Below are 19,456 nucleotides of genomic sequence, written 5' to 3' on the forward strand. Positions count from 1 at the left end.
CACCGAGTGGCTGGCCAGAGACCCAGCAGGTGCAGAGGGGTGTGGAGGGGAGGAAGGGGCACCGCTCTCGAGGGGCTGGTGTGCCCTGGGTAACCACACCTCTTGGGGGCCAACCAAAGAGGCCATAGGTCTGCTTAGAAAAGACGGCTGTGGTCATTGGTCCCCAAAGTGTTTTGAAAGCCACCCCATTACCCCCTCAAGAGGGACAATTAAGGCCTGAAGACTACCCAGGAAGGGGGTAAGCTCACCCCTCCCTGTTCCCTCACCCCAGGAGCACAGGGCATCCTAGAGGCTTCAGAAGCTCAGGGAGCATACATAAACAGAGGAGAGGGGCCAAGGGGCCCCAGGGAGGCCAGCCTAGCCCCTTCCCTACACTAGCACACTGACCGGCCTCACTGTCTTCAGAGGAACAGAATCTCCTTTTTGCTGTGCCCCTGGGGGGGGGCCCCTCACCCCTCCTCCAGCCACCCCAGCAGCTCAGATTCTAACTCAGAAAGACACGAGCTACGATGCTTCTTGTTTCCGGCTGGGTGCTCTCCGCTCTCTTAGTCCCTCCTGTGTATACGCTCACACACGTACGTGCTGGCACGGGCCCGCATGAGGCAGAGGTGCGCACAGACACACACAGAAATGCGGGGAGGGGCCTACACAGTACACTCCATGTGCAAACGTGCCCACTAGCAGCAGCAGATATAGGCACAAGCAGGGGGATCCCCGACCTGCCAGCACTCCTGTGCGCGTGCTCATGACCATGCATGTGCTTGTGACCATGCGCGTGCTCATGACCGTGCACGTGCTCATGACTGTGCGCATGCTCATGGCCATGCACGTGCAGTCCCACACACAGGCAGGGGCTGGGTATTCCTAGCCAGGTGCAGCCAGACCCCTGTAAAGAGCATCTGGAACCCGTGTGGACAGCCTGGGCTGGTCATGCATAGCTAGACAGGGCCCACACGCTCAGGGAGCCCCAACCCTCCCATGGAGTGACCCTCAAAGGCTGCTGGGAAGGCAGGCGCACTCCCGGCGCCCTGAGGGGCTTGCTCACCGCTGTTGTGTTTTCTCCCCAGCAGGGCTTTGAGGCTGCTCCCCAGGCATCTGCGTCAGTCTGCCAAGGCTGCCGCAGCCTGGCCCAGGGCTCCCCCACCCCGTCCACCTCACCTCCCTCCCTCTCATCCATCGTCAGCCATGGCTCACCGGGCCAGGGTGGGGGAGGGATGGGTGGGGGCCAGCTTGGCCCCACAGTGACCCCTCTCCCCCTGGCCCAGGGACCCCCCTCACGGTGCTCAACGGGCCCATTCTGGCCCTGGACGCGGACCTGGACATCTACGCCGTGGTGACCTACAAGCTGCTGGGCTCCCAGAGTGGCCTCTTCGACATCGACAACAGCTCTGGTGAGGCCTCTGTGCCGTCGCAGCGCTCCCAGCCTGGCAGCAGGGCTTCCCGCTGGGGTGGCAGTGGCCATCCACCAGACCCAGGGCCTCCCTCCTTGGCACTAAATCCAGGCCCTCCAGGGGGACCCCACTCCTCACAAGCCCCACTTTGCAGCTGGACTAAGCCCTGTGGGGCAGATCAGGAGGAGCCCGCAGGAGGCTCGGAACCAAACCAAGGGACCTGCTGGTGCATAAGCTCTCAGCCGAGGCAGTGAACCCCCAAACCCACTCCCTCCATCTTCCTGTGCCCAGGGGAAGAGGCTCAGGGCCCTAGCCCACAAGAAGTGGCCAAAGGTCTGTCCTCAGACCACGTCCAAAGTTCCCCAAAGACTGTGTGCCATCAGTCTGGTCCTGGATAGGAGGCCAGCTTGGTGACCGGTGACAACAGGTAGAGGTATGCTGGCGAGCAGGCCAGTGCTCCTCCCTGGGTCCCTCATCCTAGGCAAGACTCTGGAGCACTGCAGAGGGTCCCCGGGGAGAGGATAATTGCAGGAAACTGGCTGCGGGCGGCCTTCCCTGAACACTGTTGAGCCTTTGGGGAAGAAAGTCACTATGTTGTCTTCCCTGCTCCTCCTTCATCTTTTTTCCCCTTTCACGCCCCTTTCTCTCTCTCTCTGTCCCATCCTATCTGGCTCTTGCTCCATCTCCCCACTGTACCCCTTCTCCTTTGTGTCTCCCCGGCTGGCGGTGCTGGGTGCCAGGCGTGGTGACAGTGAGGTCAGGTGTCATCATTGACCGGGAGGCCTTCTCACCCCCGGTCCTGGAGCTGCTCCTGCTGGCTGAGGACATTGGGCTGCTCAATGGCACAGCCGACCTGCTGGTCACCATCCTGGATGACAATGACAACTGGCCCACGTTCAGCCCTCCCGCCCTCACAGTCCACCTGCTAGAAAACTGCCCGCCAGGTAAGCAGGCCCCAGGCCCCCAGCCCCCGGCAGGAGCTGCTTGCTGGTCCACGGGGATTGGAACCTCACAGGGTAGAGGCAGAATTCACCCAGCAGGGAGAAACAAGGGCAGTAGGGCAGCCGGAGAGAGCACTGGAGAGGGAGTCAGAAGAACCAGGCAGCCCTCACCTCCCTGCTCTGATCCACAGTGTTTGTCTGGAAAATGAGATTATTAAGAAATGTTCCATCTACGTCCCTAGAGGGAAGGACGGGGTTTTTTTGTTTTTTTTTTTTTTTAGACTTTATTTATTTATTTGACAGAGAGAGGTCACAAGGAGGCAGAGAGAGAGAAGGGGAAGCAGGCTCCCTGCCGAGCAGAGAGTCCGATGTAGGGCTCGATCCCAGGACCCTGAGATCATGACCTGAGCTGAAAGTAGAGGCTTAACCCACTGAGCCACCCAGGCACCTGGGAAGGACGGTTTTAAAGTCAAAATCAGATGAATGTGATTCCCATCAACATCAAATATGACTTGGAGGGTATATTTGATTCTAAAGGTCAGCTGGAAAAGTAAAAACACTTTGAGACGGAAGTATAAATAAGGCAGCGTTGCCTTACCAGATACGATAGCATGTTACAGAACTACAGGGTTTACAGACCATAAGATCTGAGCACAAGACTCTGGGACAAAGTAACCCAGAAACAGATACTGGAAAAGTAATGAAAGTAGTATTGTGCGAGTAAGGAAACAGTCAGAGGGTCCTGGCCGGCTCAGTGGAGCACGGACTCTTGTTTTCGGGCTTGTGAGTCTGAGCCCCACATTAGGCGTGGAGATTACTTAAAATCTTTTTTTTTTTTTTAAGGAAAAAATGAAATCAGTTGTGAAAACTAATTACTTAATGTGCAAAATATCTATTCATATCTGGTGCAGATTGTCACCCCATATCAGGCACCAAAATGAAACCTATAGAGTGTCTAGAGAAAATACAAAAGAATGGAAACATTTACAAACAAAAGAAGAAACTTTAGTTGAATTATTTCTTTGATTTCTGATAGAGGTTCTAAGCATATGAGAAAGAGAACCCAAAAAAGGAAAAATTTTGGTGCATACTAAGTCAAATTTCTTTTTTTTTTTAAGATTTTATTTGTTTATTTGACACAGAGACACAATGAGAGAGGGAACACAAGCAGGGGAAATGGGAGAGAGAGAAGCAGGCTTCCCGCCGAGCAGGGAGCCTGATGTGGGGCTCGATCCCAGGACCCTGGGATCATGACCTGAGCCGAAGGCAGATACTTAACGAATGAGCCACCCAGGCACCCCCCTAAGTCATATTTCTTTACACCAAACAATAGCAACTGATAAACAAATTGAGAAAAAGATATCTGTCACCAGTTATCATAATTATATAATTTGCATAAATTGAAAGATAAGTGGACAAAGGTCAAAAGCAGACAATACGCAGAAGATATTACTAATCGTTAAATTATTAAAGATTTTTCAATCTCTCGAATAGTCCCAAAATGTGAAACAAAATGAGAGTTATCTATGAAGCATCAAACATGTAAATTTTATAAAAGATAACCACAGGCAAGACTGGCACAATGGGACCCTTGGGAACCACCAACAAATGCATCCCAGTCTAAGGTTTTCAGAAAAGACCACTGTGCTCAGTCACTCCCCATTCCCACTTCCACAGGATTCTCAGTCCTTCAGGTCACAGCCATGGACAGGGACAGTGGCCTCAATGGGGAGCTGATCTACCGAATAGAAGCCGGAGCTCAGGACCGCTTCCTCATCCACCCAGTCACTGGGGCCATCCGTGTTGCCAATGCCACCATCGACAGGGAGGAGCAGGAATCCTACAGGCTGGCGGTGGTGGCCACCGACAGGGGCACCGTCCCTCTCTCAGGCACGGCTATCATCACCATCCTTATCGACGACATCAATGACTCCCGCCCTGAGTTCCTCAACCCTATCCAGACGGTGAGTGTGCTGGAGTCGGCCGAGCCAGGCACCATCATCGCCAACGTCACCGCCATTGACCATGACCTCAACCCAAAGCTAGAGTACCACATCATCGGCATCGTGGCCAAGGACGACACTGACCGCCTGGTTCCCGACCAGGAGGATGCCTTTGCTGTGAATATCAACACAGGTACAAGGGCCAGCTCCCCTCCCACCCGGCTCCTGACTCCCTGCCCCGGTCTCCTTGCCCTCTGCTTTCTTCCTGATCCTTCTTTCTGTTCCTCCCCTTCCCTCGGCTGCTCCTCCTCCTGCTCTCTTCCCCCACCCCCAGCGCCACAGTGCTCCCTCTCTTGTCCCTCTCTTCCCTGGCTCCTTCCCTCTCTCCTCCTGCTTCTCCTCGCGTCAGCTCCATCTCTCCTTCAGACTGCCTCCCTCTGCCCGTGTTCCACGAGAACACCCACCTCACCCACTCCTGCCAGAACTAAATATTGTAAAGCTTTCATGTCTGTAATTGTCTAGGAAGATGGTAGCTTGTTTTTATATGTATCTCTTTAATAACCCGGTAGTTGGACGCTTTCTTTATACATATGCTAGTCATTTAAGTCATCTGGAAATTTTATATATGCCCCTGAGGATTTGCTTATGCGAGCACAAAAGAAACAACTGTGGCTTATCTTTCATGATCTGTGCAGCTTATCGCAATGTTGATGGTTCTACCATTTCCCCAAAAGTTTCATGTTTTTACTACTCCAGGGAGTTAAGAAGGGGATGTGGGACCCCTACGGGTCTCCTCCTTGAAAGGCCCAGAAGAGTGACAGAAAAACTAAGATGGCTATGACAAAATTCTGAAAATCATTGTTATTCAGAAAAATGCATAGTAAAGTAGCAATGAGATATCAATTTTCTATATGTAATTAACAGCTATTAAGATGCGAGACAGTACTGAGTATTGGCGACAATGTGGGGACATCAGAACGCTCATACACTACAGTAAGAGATTAGACTGCTTCCACCATCCAGACAGCAATATAGCACAAAGTACATTCATACCCCATCATTCCACAGTTCTTCTCCTGGGTGTATGTCCCAAGGACATTCTCAGGTCAGTAACGGGACTGTATGCCACATTACCTGCCATGTTGTTGGTGGTGGGTGTTGGAGGCCACCCGGGCATCCATCCCTAGCAGATTGGAGAGTAAGACATGCCGGGCGTACACCATGAATACTATGCAGCAGTCAGAAGCAATAGACGAGATTCACAGAGAAATGTGGGTAGACCTTAGGAATAAGTATTTACTGAAAGAGTAAGAATGAGACGAATCTGAAATATATAGAAGTAGAAGAAAAAGAAGAAGAGGAGGAGAGAGAGGGGGAGGGGGAGGGGAGAGGAGGAGGGAAGAGAAAGGAGAAGGAGGAGAAGAAGAAATAAATAGAAGAAATAAGAAATACGTATATATCACAATCCCATTTTGTGTAAACGTAAAATACACACAAAAGAAACAGTACATGGTTTTCAGGAATACTTCCAAATGAGAAATACTCTTCAGTCCATTACAGTGATTGACCGAGGGGAGAAGAGGGGAGAGGAGTATGGGAATAAAAGGGAATAGACACATAAAACCAAAGTGGTACTAATGACCGCAGGGAGCAGTAAACCTTTGGATCTAGAGTATGATTCGCTCAATAAGCATCTGAGGCCCAGAGGAAGAAAGAAGACAGGAAAACCAGGAGCACTGGAAGAATGTAGATGGCTTGGCCATGGCCCGGGTGCGCAGAATTCCTGCCGCAGTGGCTGGTCAGGACCATGGAAAGCTGCCCTGTGCCCCGTCCCACTTAATGCTCTACTGACGCCTCTACCACTTTCCTCTTCTCTGTTCTCCCTCCCTCCAACTGACTCTCTTCTCTCCATTTTTCTTTCCAGTGTCTTCTCTGCCCCCTCTTCCTCATGTTTTCTCTACCTCCTTTGCTTACCTTTCCTCCCCTTTCTTCTTGCCAGAGCCTCAGCTCCCTGAGTGCTCCTATCCAGTGGGGTTCCCACTTGCTCCCCTGGCTTCCTACCCACCCCCTTTCCTTCCACTCCCTTCCCTCTCAAACCTCCTGTCCTGGTCTGCTCTGCACCCTACTGTCCCCCACGCCCTGCTCTGCTCCATCCCCTCTGCACCCTGAACTAACCGATATTAACCCTCTTCTCTCTTCCTCCTGGCTGGCAGGCCTGCAGGTTTGAGCTCTGTTTCTCTGTCACTTCCCACCTCATCTCTGCTTCACCCCATCGCCTTCCTCCATACCACACCCCTACCACCCTTCCTGTCCTGTGGGGCCCAGGCCAAGGCCGTGGCCCAGCCTTTGCAGACTGAATGCAGCCACCCTCTCCCCATCCTCGCTCCCCAACCTCGGGGACGGGGAGCGAGAGTAGGAAGAGGAGGAGGAGGAGGAGGCAGCGGCCCAGGGTAAGTGACTGCCCCTTGGCTGGGGACCAAGGAAGACAGAAGCCCAGCAGGGGATCTGCCAAGGGGGTAGGGAACCCCAGAGGCCACACTGCCTGAGAGGAAGCTGGAGAGAGAAGGTTTCACCTAGGGGTCAGGCCACCAGGCCCTCCAACAGAGCCAACCCTGAGATTGGCCAACTAGGTCTGCCCAGTTCAAGCCCAAGCCACTCAAGAGTTCCTCTGTGATTCGGGGGCTGGCAGAGGGAGTGGGGGCAGGAGAAAAGGAGACAGCTTGCCAGTCTTAACACAGAACGGTGCTCCTTTTCCCACAGTCAAGCCCTGTCACGTCCCACGTAATCAAGACAAAGAGCTAGGCCTGACTATCTGGCCTGCCTCACCACGGTCCTTTCCAGAGAACACCCTCAGGCATTTCTATCTGCCTTGACCTTTTAAACTCAGTGTCCCTAGAATACAAGCATTGCTGAAATTGCAATAAAATGAACATGACATAAAATTTACCACAGTAGCCCTATTTAAGCATATGGTTCAGTAGTGTCAGTTTACGCACGTTGTTGTAGAATGTAAGCATTCTGGAAACAAGCAATTACGTGGCACTGTGTGTCAAGCACCGTTCTAAACCCTTCACCAATGTAAACTCATTTTATGGTTATAATCCTCAAAATAGCTCTGTGCAGTAGATACTGTAATTATCCTCATTTTATAAATGAGGAAACAGGTGCAGAGATATTAAATAATTTCCCCAAGTTCCCCTGGCTAGTAAGCAGGGAGGGGCAAAATGTGGTGTCCCCAGCTTGCAGGTGGCTGTGGTCTCATCCCAGCCCAAGATGTCACTGCCAAGTCCCCATTCTACTGGGGATCATTGCTCTTGGTGTGGTTTGGAGGAGCTAGACAGGAGAACCCCTGGGAGGCCCAGATGTTACGGAGTTCCCCTCACACTGAACCTAGTCTGGTCTACAGGGTCCGTAATGGTGAAGTCCCCGCTGAACCGGGAGCTGGTTGCCACCTATGAGGTCACTCTCTCAGTGATTGACAATGCTAGTGATCTACCAGAGCGTTCTGTCAGCGTGCCAAATGGTAAGGCTCCCTCAGGCACCTGCCACAGGCTGCTCTGAGCCCATCCTGGCAGGGGCAGCAGCTGGGAACACACACGGGTCTGACCCCAGGGAGGGGGCAGCAGGACCTGCTCCCCACAGGGGCTGACAATTGTCAGGCTACACAAAGGTTATGAAAGGTGGCCACCACAGGGAGGCTCAGGGTGGCCCCACGTCCCAGTTGTGAGAGCTCCATGGTGGGGGATCCAAAGCCCAGAACTGTGTGTGGTCTCGAACCCAAAGGCTCAGAGTGGAAAGGAGGCTTGATAGAGGCTGGGTGGGCACTGAGAAATCGACTGGCCAACAGAGACTCCAGCCAGAGCCCCATCGTCAGGGTCAGTGAGGAGGGTGTGGTGGGCACATGTGACAGGAACCTCAGAACATATAGCCCAGAGGAAGGAAAGCGCGAGGAAACGTGAGTGTCCGTGGAGGCCAAGACACCACTGTAGAGGGTGCAGGCACCAGAGCAGAGAGGGGCACCGGCCGCCGCCCTGTCTGCAGCCTGAGGCAGACCAGGAGGGGCTGCTGAAGGAGTGGATTTTGTGTGGGCAGAACAGGAAGCGGGAGGATGGAGTGATGGCATGGCCTCAAGTCACCTCTGGCCTCGAGGGCACGGACAGCCGCTGGGATGGGGAGATAGGCCTGGCAGGTATTGGCTGCTTATCTTTACAGGCCAGAGGCCCAAGTTTTCAGGAAGGAAGAGCAGACCCTGTCACTGCCTACATGTGGCCTGCTCAGAGGTCAAGGCCCCGGGCAGGTTACCTCGAGGGGACACCTCAGACAGGAAGTAGAAGGCTGAATCATGGACAGGGTCTTCGACCCTTAGACCATCACAGCCCTACCTCGTTGGATGGGTTGGAAAACTGAGGAACAGTTAGGGCCGGGATCTGCCGAGGTCACTTAGCCAGTTGGTGGAACCCAAACCCCTTCCCCCATGGAAGAGCCAGCCACCAGACCAGGGGAAGGGTCACGTGCCACCACACAAGGGCTGAGTAGAGCTTCAGGGAGTCCCAGGAGGGCAGTGAAAGGCCACAACCCTGTCTGGGCTTGACCAACACTTAGCAAGGCCAGGCCTAGCCACACTGGTGTCCCACATATCACCTTCACCCCTGCCTCTACCCCAGCCAAGCTGACAGTCAACATCCTGGATGTCAATGACAACACGCCCCAGTTCAAGCCCTTTGGGACCACCTGCTACACGGAGCGGGTCCTGGAGGGGGCCACCCCAGGAACCACGCTCATCGCTGTGGCTGCTGTGGACCCGGACAAGGGCCTCAATGGGCTGATCACGTACACGCTGCTGGACCTGATGCCCCCAGGCTATGTCCGGCTGGAGGACTCCTCAGCAGGTGGGTGGGAAGTCTTCCAGAAGAGGGTTGGGGGACATGCTCCTGCTCAGCCTCCACAGGGGACCCTGGCCCATTGTCGCCCTCCAGTGGGGGCCGCACCCTGGTCCCTCAGTGGGCTGGGCCAGATCCAGGATGGCCAGCATTCCCATCACTCCCAGATGCCCAAACTATAGGAAAGGAGAGTACCTAGTCCCAGGTGGGGTAGAGGCCCCGTCTGAGGTCTGCTGGACCCCTTGGATACTCCACCAGTGCCTCTGCCACCTGGGCTCCCACTAGGAGTCTCACTTGGGGAGCGAGAAGGCCAAGAGAAGAAGCTCTCAGAGGAGGTCCGGGGCTAGTCGGTAGCTATCCCTTCGACTTGTGAAAAGCTTTCTCACCCCTCCCGTGAGGGGAATAGCCGGATACCAGTTACCGTGAGGCCTTTGGCCTGCCTGCCCCTAGTTGGTGCTGCTGGGCCACCTCCTTCTTCCAAGGACCACCCCTGCCCCTCAGAGTTCCAGATCCTTCTCTTTATACTTTGGAGAGATTCCGTGAGTGAGGAGCGGCCACACAGGCAGCGGGTGCCTCTGTTTCTTAGGGAAAGTCATTGCCAACCAGACAGTGGACTATGAGGAAGTGCAGTGGCTCAACTTCACCGTGAAGGCCTCGGACAATGGGTCTCCGCCTCGTGCTGCTGAGATCCCCGTCTACCTGGAGATCGTGGACATCAATGACAACAACCCCATCTTTGACCAGTCTTCCTACCAGGTGGGCAGCCGGGCAGCAGGTTGTGTCAGGGACCCGTGCCCAGGTCTTGGGCCCTTTGGGCAGCTTCCACCCCCACACGGCCGTCCTCTGCGCCCCGTGGGTGTGACCGCCCCATGAGCGGCTCGGTGCCCCAGGCTGTGTACCTGGTGAGTTTTCAGGGCAGGGGCATAGACGCTAGGCCTAACCCGAGCCCTCTCTCTCTCCGTGCCCACTGGGCTCCAGGAAGCGGTCTTCGAGGATGTGCCCGTGGGCACGGTCATCCTGACTGTCACCGCCACAGACGCCGACTCAGGCAACTTTGCCCTCATTGAGTACAGCCTCGGGGATGGAGAGGGCAAGTTTGCCGTCAACCCCACCACGGTAAGCAGGCACACTGGGCGCTGGGAAGAGCCCGGGCAGAGGCTGAGAAGCCGCCACAAGTATCACCGCCGTCCCAGTTTCTGGGTCCTGCCATCGGGACGTCTGTGGTCTCAGAGGCTTTTTCACCAAGTCAGCAGGCCCGGCACAAGTCCCAGACATCCGGCAGACTGTGGCCCTTCTGTCCCTGTGGCCACAGTCTTTTGAAACTAGCCTTTGTGGGACAAAAAAAAATTCTGAGCTGTGTCCCCACCAGACTAGAACACTTGACTTGAGTCCAGGAGACTGCTTTTGGAAACCATTAAAAGAGAGGTAGAGGAAGCTCTGCAGAAAGTGGGCACAGCGTTTGAGCTCCTACTGTATACATGGCCCTGTATCAGTGTTGGGTGGGGGTGGTGGGGAGGGAAGACGCCTCCCATGAGTGCCTCCCCCACGCTGTGGGAGAGCAGAAACTCAAGAGAAAGGATGGGTGATGATTTAAATGACTGTGACTTGGTTCAAAGCTGGTGTTTTAGCCCAGGGAGAGACCACTGCAGGCTGGGGGTGGCTGGTTAGGCAGGACCTTCCCCAGGGACGGGGCCAGAACTGGACTTTCCCTCCTACTGACTCTCGCAGCTCACACCCCACTGCACTCGGCCCAGTCAGCCAGATTCTGTCCTCTGTGCTCTGTGCAAATGATCAGTCATGCTTCTGGCCAGGCACTGTGAACAGCAAATATTTACAGAGGACTGCTCTATACCGGGCCAGGTAGCCAGCTCCAGTGTGGCCCGTCCATCCCATCTCCAGGTGGAGTGGAGTCATGGGGCCCACAGAGCCACTAGAACCCGAGCTCCGTGGGGCTGGGGGCTGTTGTCTCTTCTGTTCAGTGCCGTGTCTCCAGAGCCTAGAACGATGTCTGGTGTAGACTGAGTGCTCAGTAACTACCAGTCGGATTGATGAAGGAACTGATTCCACCCTCCCCTTCCTAGGGTGACATCTATGTGCTGTCTCCTCTGGACCGGGAGAAGAAGGATCACTATATTCTGACAGCCTTGGCCAAAGACAACCCCGGGGATATAGCCAGCAACCGTCGAGAAAATTCGGTGCAGGTAAGGCCACTAGGCCGGACCAAGGACTCTAAGGACTGGAATTGTGGAGGCAGCAGGCAAAGCCTTTACTTTAAAGGACGCTGCAGGGCGGGAGCAGGGCCTCCCGGGCCCTCGGAGACGTGTTCGCAGCAGCCGACAGCAGGAGCTTAGTTGGGTGAGCCAAAAAGGAGGTTGCTTAGGGAGATGGGGACTTTCCAAGAGAACTTTCTTGTGCCCAACACTGTGAAGACAGTGTTTAAACACACCCCAGTGTAACCCAAGCCTGGGGCTCCACATGTCCCACCCCCACAGTGTCCCCCAAAAGAAACAGCCCAGCAACCAAATGTAACTGTGACACAATTATCTTTATGTCTCTTAAAGAACTTTAATGGGGCATCCAGCCCCGTTCCCATTCCAGCTCTAGCTTCAACACAGTTGCCCTGAGGCCCATCTGCTAAGCTCTTTCCTCACTTCTGTCCAAAGTCCCAGGCCTTGCTTTCTCCTTCCTTCTTCCCCTGTTCCTGCCTTCTCCAGTCCGATCTTTCTGTATGTAGTTCTGCCATTTCTCCCCACCATAGCCTAAGCCTCCAAGGAGAACTGTCCTGGGGGGTGGGGGCTGGTGAGCAGTTTTGGGGGGCAGGAGCACTCACACACCGGGATCCCGTCCCTGTCACACTGCTGTGCTGGGAAGAGCACGGCACTGGGAGTCAGAGGACGAGCGCACTAGTGGAGCACTCTGCATGTGGCCTGTAACCTCTCCAAGCCTCGAGCCTCGGCTGTCCGCCCTGCAGGGGGTGGGAGCAGCAGCAGCAAATATGACACCTCCTGCCCCAGGCAGTGGTGTCAGGGCGACAGGGAGTTGGAAGGTGGCTTGTGCACATGACAGAGTTCTTAAAATCACTGCTGTGAGGGGCTTTCGGGGGACACAGGTCAGGCAGAGCCTCAGCAGTCAGGGGAGAGACGGCCTCCGGCCTGCGATGTCCAGGGGCCCCGCCCTGGGCTGTGGGGTCAGCCAAGGGAGCCCGTCCCAAGCCGGATTCCTAAGCCGGACAAGAGGGAACTTTGGGAAGTGGAGGAATCACAATCCCGCATTACGATAGAGAGAGAAGACGCAGATGTAGGGGTCACGGTGAGAAGGAGCAAAGGACGGAGTGGGAGGGGGAGGGGCGGGCTCCCTGCCTCAGGACATGGACACCGACACCTGGTCACTACAGGCCTAGCTGCACAGCGGTTACTGAAGCCAGGCGCTGTGCATCATGGGTGGGCCTGAGAGAGGAGATACTGCTGTCCCCAGTGTACAGCTCAGGAGGAGGCTTGGGGTGGGGAGAGTTGTACAAATTGAGGTCGGACTCCAGTAGCAGGCACCGTCTGCCCTGGCTTGCTCCCGTGTGACTGGGTCGCCTGAAGCAGCCCCTCTGTATGCTCCTGACCTTTGACCCCACATCCCCTCTCCGCCAACAGGTGGTGATCCAGGTGCTGGACGTCAATGACTGCCGCCCACAGTTCTCCAAGCCCCAGTTCAGCACAAGCGTGTACGAGAACGAGCCGGCAGGCACCTCGGTCATCACCATGATGGCCACTGACCAGGACGAGGGCCCCAATGGGGAGCTGGCCTACTCACTCGAGGGCCCTGGCATGGGTAAGTAGCCGACTCCCCACCCATGATGCCTTGCTCATGGGAGGAGCGGGTGGTCATGTGCGCAGCCCCAGGCCAGGAGGAGGAGGAGAAGGGACGGGAAGGAGGGACGTCTCAGCCAGAGCCGGACCCAGCGGCTCTCTCGTCCTGCCTGCCAGAGGCCTTCCATGTGGACATGGACTCAGGTCTGGTGACGACAAAGCGGCCACTGCAGTCCTACGAGAGGTTCAACCTGACGGTGGTGGCCACGGATGGGGGAGAGCCCCCGCTCTGGGGCACCACCATGCTCCTGGTGGAGGTCATCGACGTCAATGACAACCGCCCCATCTTTGTGCGCCCGCCAAACGGCACCGTCCTCCACATCAGAGAGGTACCGCTGTCCCCGGGCCCCCTGCCCACCACCATCTCCCTCCCACAGTCACACCTAGAAGAGTGAAAGGCCCCCACTGGGAAGGTGGGGAAACTGAGGCCAGCAAGCGAGACATATTTGCTCAGTGTCACACAGAGCAGCCCTGAAGAGTGGGGAGTAGTGTGAGCTATGCCAGCACGAGGCCCTGGGCCCAAGTCTGACTATTGCTACTGTGTCCTTGAGAAAGAGACTTCTCGGAGTGGTTTCTCATCCGCAAAACAGGACTCAGAGTAGTAGATGCCCTCACTCTTGCTCCTAGATGTCTGCCAAAAAAGGCAGCCTCCCCGGACACCCACTTCCCCCATATTTGTGTCTCAAAATAACACACATGTTCCTTCCGTCTGTCTGCTGTTCCTGCTGATACCAGGCCTAGGAATTGGGGTTGGGCATCCAAATAAGAAACAAGGGGGAAGTGACTGATGTTCTAGAATTTCCCAATCCTTCTTTTATCCTTTGTTCTAAGTTGCCTTGTGAAGACAGGGGTCACTCTTTTATTCCCTGCCCCGTCCCTCCTTCCTCTCAGCACCCAGGCCCCATCTGCTCGGTGCTGTTCTACTCAGGGGATCTCCCACTTGTTCTCCATTCCCTGAACTTCAGCATGCCGCCGCCTCTCAGAACATCAACATCAGGTCCTTGTCACTCTGTCCCCCCTTTGAGGTCCCACAGGAGACATATCCCCCGGGGCCGAGCACCGGGAAATGACGCTGTGCCCATACCTGTGAGTTACTTTTTCCAGTGCCCATGGCAGTGAGGGAGTGGTCGTCTTTGTGCTGCCCACTGGGGAGCTCAGAGCAGCCCGCCCGCCCATGCTGAGTGACCCTGCGGGGACTCAGTGCACAGACCTTGTCCCCCACCCCTCACTTTCCATTTTCCTGCCAACCTTTTTTTATTTTTTACCCTTTTTTTTTTTTAACTTGTTCTCTCTTGTTATAATGTATACACTTACAGACTTTTGTAAGTGACCTCAAATCTTTTGTGGAAGAAGGCAAGATATAAATTAATAATAATCTAGTTCTTTGCCACAACAGAGGCCCCATTTGCTACATTTTTCCCTTCAAGACACTATTTGGAAAGATTCGTGTCTCCCGAACAACCAGCAGGTGTTAAGTAATGCTCCCTGTCATCGCATTGCCATTAATTAGGTGTAACTGCCACTTGGGAGACTCTGATTGTCCCGATCCATGAGATCCGGAGAACCATGCCGAGCTGATAATTTTTCAAGTAAATTCAAGAAATGTGCTCTTTCCTTGTGCCCTGTGCAGCCTTATTATGGGTCAGGATATTATAGCCATCAGATCTCTTGAGATCTTAGACTCAAGGGAATCAGGAGCCTGGGGCCCAGAGAGGTAGCGTGCATGTCCCAAGTCACACGGTGAATTCGTAACAGAATAGACCGCTGCTCTTGTCTCTAAACACCATGTCATTCTACCTGCCTGTCCCTCACTTTCAGGTACCCGATTAGGTAGATGGTGTTGTCTGGGGATTCCTAGCACTCCTGTGATTAGGGTTAACAGAGCAAGACAGACCCAGGCACAGAGAGGTAGCTGTGGTCTCTGCCTTTGGATTCTCCCTCTGCCTCCCGGTGGGATCCAAGGGATGGGGGAAGCCCCTGAAAAGGCAATAACCCTGAGTGTGTGTGAAGCATGGTGGATGGAGACCAGGCAGGACCACTGACGGGCAGTGGAGTGGGGGTGGGGAGAAGGGATGTTCTAGCAGGTGCTTGAAACTCCAGGAGAGTCCAGCGAAGTGGGCAGATGTTTCCTAAGCCTGCTGGAAAGTGGCAAGGACATTGTGCTGAGTGAGGAGAAGGAACAAGAGCACCCACGGGGCCTGGGAGCTGGGATTCTCTGGGCTGCCCCAGGAGCCTCCCTGCAAAACCCTCCCACCCCCCACCGCAGGAGATCCCGCTGCGCTCCAATGTATATGAGGTCTATGCCACAGACAAGGACGAGGGCCTCAATGGGGCCGTGCGCTACAGCTTCCTGAAGACAGCCGGCAACCGGGACTGGGAGTACTTCACCATTGACCCCATCAGCGGCCTCATCCAGACAGCTCAGCGCCTGGACCGGGAGAAACAGGCCCTGTACAGTGTAAGGGGCGAGGGGCGGGGCTGAGGGCAGGGCTCTCCTCCCGGCACACGGCTGCCCTCTCCCCACCTAGAATAGAATGCCCGCCTGGGTGGTGAGCTGGCTCCCGGGGGGGGGGCGGTGACCCCCCTCAGACTGTTCCTCTGTCCCCCAGCTCATCCTGGTAGCCAGTGACCTGGGTCAGCCAGTACCGTACGAGACCATGCAGCCGCTGCAGGTGGCCCTGGAGGACATCGATGACAACGAACCTCTCTTTGTGAGGCCTCCAGTGAGCTGACCCCCCACCCCCACCCCACACCTGCCACCCACACAGGGACTCCCCTGCCTGTGGGCACACAGGCTCCCACTCTCCCGTGCACACTGTACTGTGCACGTGTGGTCACACACAGAAACTGCACGTACCTCACAGGACAAGTGTTTATTGAGCAGCTGCTACTTCACGGTACTACTTGGCAATGAGAAGAGCAAACAGGCAAGACTCGTGCAGCAGGATCTCTCCTGATTGCATACCCAAGAGCAAGCATGCAGGAAACCCGATATTCAGTCTGCTTCACAGAGCTGGGGCTGAGCCCCTCCTGCTGACTCAGACTATGCAGTCATAGTCTTGGTGGGGGGGTTTTCTTGTGTGCACGTGGGGTGTGAGGTTCCCTAGAGACCATGTGAGTTCGGGAGTGTGTGTATGAGCACGTATATGAGCGTGCCCCATTGTTCAAATATCAGCTCAGGTGTCGGTCTGCCTCACGGAACAGGCCAGGCCCGGCCCATACTTCCTTGAGGTTCCAGAAGTTCTGCTCACCCCAAGTGACCTTGGCCTTCTGTGACCTCCCACTTCCCCTTACAGAAAGGCAGCCCCCAGTACCAGTTGCTGACTGTGCCCGAGCACTCCCCACGTGGCACCCTCGTGGGCAACGTGACAGGCGCCGTGGACGCAGACGAGGGTCCCAATGCCATCGTGTACTACTTCATTGCAGGTGGGGCTTGTCGGGCTCTGCCCTATGGACCCTGGAGCTGGAGAAGCGCCCACCAAGCCCCACCCCAGCCCCACCCCCTCACCCTGTGCTGTGGTCCCGCCCCCAGCCGGCAACGAAGAGAAGAACTTCCATCTCCGGCCAGACGGGCGCCTGCTGGTGCTACGGGACCTGGACCGGGAGCGGGAAGCCGTCTTCTCCTTCATCGTGAAGGCCTCGAGCAACCGCAGCTGGACACCACCACGGGGCCCCTCCCCGGCCCTCGACCTGGTCAGTGACCTCACCTTGCAGGAGGTGCGCGTCGTGCTAGAAGACATCAACGACCAGCCCCCGCGCTTCACCAAGGCCGAGTACACCGCAGGTGCCGGGGAGGGGCCTGGGTCTGGGTTGCAGGGCTGCTCCTGCCCTGCCACTTATACCTGCCCGCCCCTGTCCCACAGGAGTGGCCACCGATGCCAAGGTGGGCTCAGAGTTGATCCAGGTGCTGGCCCTGGATGCAGACATTGGCAACAACAGCCTGGTCTTCTACAGCATCCTGGCCATCCACTACTTCCGGGCCCTTGCCAACGACTCTGAGGACGTGGGCCAGGTCTTCACCATGGGTAGGAGCCTCCACCCAAGACCTCTGTCACTGCATGGACTGTAGTCTGGAGGAGATGGGGTCTGTGTGGGCACCACAGGGTATGAGTGGCTGGCCAGCCAGCCATGTGCCTTCTGTTCACCTAGCACCTAACCATCATAGCCAGCTCCTTGTTAATCCTTTCCTCCATCTACCTTCCCAGTCTCTGATCCAGTTCTCCATCTCTCCACCCACTTTCTCCTTCCTTCCTTCTCTACATCTTCTTATCCATCCGTCCATCCACCCACCCATGTGTCAGTCTGCCCCCGCCCCGTACATCTGTCCATCCTTCCTCTCACTCATCCATCTGTCCACCCATCTACCCATCTGTCCACTCATCCATCCACCTTGCCATCCTCCTCTCCATACGTCCACCTGACTTCCCATTGGTGCACCTCTTCCTCCCTTGGGTCAGGCATTGTGCTAAGCCCTGGGGAGCACCTGTGTACCTGAATGTATGGTGCTGACTTGTGCATTTGCCTGTGTGGACAGCTGAGTCTCTTGGATCAGGTCCGAGAGGTGTCCTGGTGGTTGTCCCATGACTTTCCTTCTAGACTTCACCCCTTCCCCACTCTTGCCTACAGGAATCAGTCTAGACTCCTTCATCTGCCTGCCTTTCAAGGTTCACGTCTTCCAGTTCCCCTCCCGATTTCCACAGCCCCCCACCACCTAGAAGGACCCTGTGCCCACCCAAGCTGATCACCTCACCACTCCTTCAGCTCCTTCTATACCACCCTCCATGGGCCTTTGCCCTTTGTCTTCACCTCCTGAAATACCACCTTGACCTTCACCTCTGCCTTCAGATATGCTCCCCCTAACCATCCTCTGAAGCCTAATTCCCATGCCAACTCCTCCAGTCACACAACCAGACACCATCCCTTTGTCCTCTGATCTAGTACTGCTCTTAGTTTAGTAAATTAAGGCAGAGAGGATACACAGCTTGCTGAAAGTAACACAGCTAGAATGTGGCAGATCTTGAACCCAGGTCTATGGTCTCCTGAGAGAAGACTGCTGCACCACCTCTGGTCATCTCTCTCGTATGGCTGTGAAATTCAGAAGTGCATGTATGTGGGAGAGACAGTGGGGGGCTCGGACATGTTCCCTGGTCCCCCGAGTCCCAAACTTATCCTTAGGTCAGTGCAGCCCACAGCTGTGTGTGAACTTGCAGGGTTGAAGTAAAAACTTAGAAATCCCTAGAAGTGCCAGTTCTGGCAGCACTGGCAGCCTTCTCTGAGGAAAAAAATCAGCCATGCCCAGGCCACCGCCACTGCTCCCTCAGATGAACACTCACGCTCACCTGTCCCCAGGCCTCGGTCATCTCTGTGCTCTCCCCCGCCCTGTGGGCACTTACGGCCTGAGACCCTTCCTCCCCTCATGTCCAGATGCCTCTGGCCCTCGCCCCCCCACAGGGGACTCACAGGGACTGGGTGGCCCCTGAGCTGCACCTGTCCGTGGCCTCTTCCCGCAGGGAGTGTGGACGGCATCCTGCGCACCTTCGACCTCTTCATGGCCTACAGTCCCGGCTACTTTGTGGTGGACATCGTGGCCCGGGACCTGGCCGGCCACAATGACACGGCCATCATTGGCATCTACATCCTGAGAGATGACCAGCGGGTCAAGATCGTCATTAATGAGATCCCCGACCGCGTGCGCGGCTTTCAGGAGGAGTTCATCCGCCTGCTCTCCAACATCACTGGTGCCATCGTCAACACGGACGACGTGCAGGTGACCCATGGAGCCGCCCTGGGTCTACTGGTGAGGGGAGGAGGACGAGACCACAGGGACAGGGCATCGCGGAGAAACCAGGGGTCTGAAAGGGAGTCTCTGGCCCTTAGTATCCTCACCTGTAAAATGGGACTAATAGCACCCAGCCCCATGCAGTGAAGTGACCGGCACCACGTGTGGTCCTCGGTGAGCACTCGGCCGCGATGGGTGTATTGGCAGGGCAGGCCAGGAGGGGCTCCCCATCCCCTCCCCTCCCCTGCCACGGCCCATGATGCCCCTTCTCGCCTAGTTCCACGTGGACAAGAAGGGTCGGGTGAACTTCGCACAGACAGAGCTGCTCATCCACGTGGTGAACCGTGATACCAACCGCATCCTGGACGTGGACCGGTGGGTGGGGTCTGGGCTCAGAGCGTCGGCCCACCTCCCTGCCCTGGAGCTGGGGAGGGGACCCCCCCAAGGGAGGCAGATCATACCATCAGGCCAGCTGTGAGGGGGCTCCCCCCAAGAGGTGGGCAGGGCTGGCAGAGAACAGTTTGGGGGTATCCTCCACCCCTCGGAGCCTGACTCTCCCCATCTGTAAAATGGGAGGAGGACACGGCCTGTGAGGCGCAAACAGGATCCTGGGTGAGGCGTGAACTCTGTAAGGCGCGGAGCTCTGCCAGCTGCTGCGGTTTGAT

The 19,456-nt window shown here is 55.9% G+C and overlaps 1 protein-coding gene across 1 annotated transcript in view; it reads left to right on the forward strand.

The window, feature by feature from the left end:
• The window catches only part of LOC111144669 (cadherin related 23), a 354,437-nt gene that overhangs the window by 330,933 nt on the left and 4,048 nt on the right, over window positions 1–19,456 (forward strand). Inside the window, exons 45-61 of the mRNA XM_022499070.1 lie at window positions 1,266–1,391; window positions 2,132–2,335; window positions 4,010–4,468; window positions 7,682–7,798; window positions 8,940–9,164; window positions 9,742–9,911; window positions 10,134–10,271; window positions 11,237–11,356; window positions 12,797–12,974; window positions 13,130–13,341; window positions 15,279–15,470; window positions 15,622–15,735; window positions 16,309–16,438; window positions 16,545–16,796; window positions 16,876–17,037; window positions 18,523–18,779; window positions 19,069–19,166. Coding sequence (XP_022354778.1) covers window positions 1,266–1,391; window positions 2,132–2,335; window positions 4,010–4,468; window positions 7,682–7,798; window positions 8,940–9,164; window positions 9,742–9,911; window positions 10,134–10,271; window positions 11,237–11,356; window positions 12,797–12,974; window positions 13,130–13,341; window positions 15,279–15,470; window positions 15,622–15,735; window positions 16,309–16,438; window positions 16,545–16,796; window positions 16,876–17,037; window positions 18,523–18,779; window positions 19,069–19,166 — 3,154 coding nt within the window. The remainder of the gene's footprint in view (window positions 1–1,265; window positions 1,392–2,131; window positions 2,336–4,009; window positions 4,469–7,681; window positions 7,799–8,939; window positions 9,165–9,741; window positions 9,912–10,133; window positions 10,272–11,236; window positions 11,357–12,796; window positions 12,975–13,129; window positions 13,342–15,278; window positions 15,471–15,621; window positions 15,736–16,308; window positions 16,439–16,544; window positions 16,797–16,875; window positions 17,038–18,522; window positions 18,780–19,068; window positions 19,167–19,456) is intronic.

Source organism: Enhydra lutris, unplaced genomic scaffold (genome assembly GCF_002288905.1).
Source record: "Enhydra lutris kenyoni isolate GAN:26980312 unplaced genomic scaffold, ASM228890v2 scaffoldscaffold12, whole genome shotgun sequence".
In the NCBI taxonomy this organism is placed as follows: domain Eukaryota; kingdom Metazoa; phylum Chordata; class Mammalia; order Carnivora; family Mustelidae; genus Enhydra; species Enhydra lutris.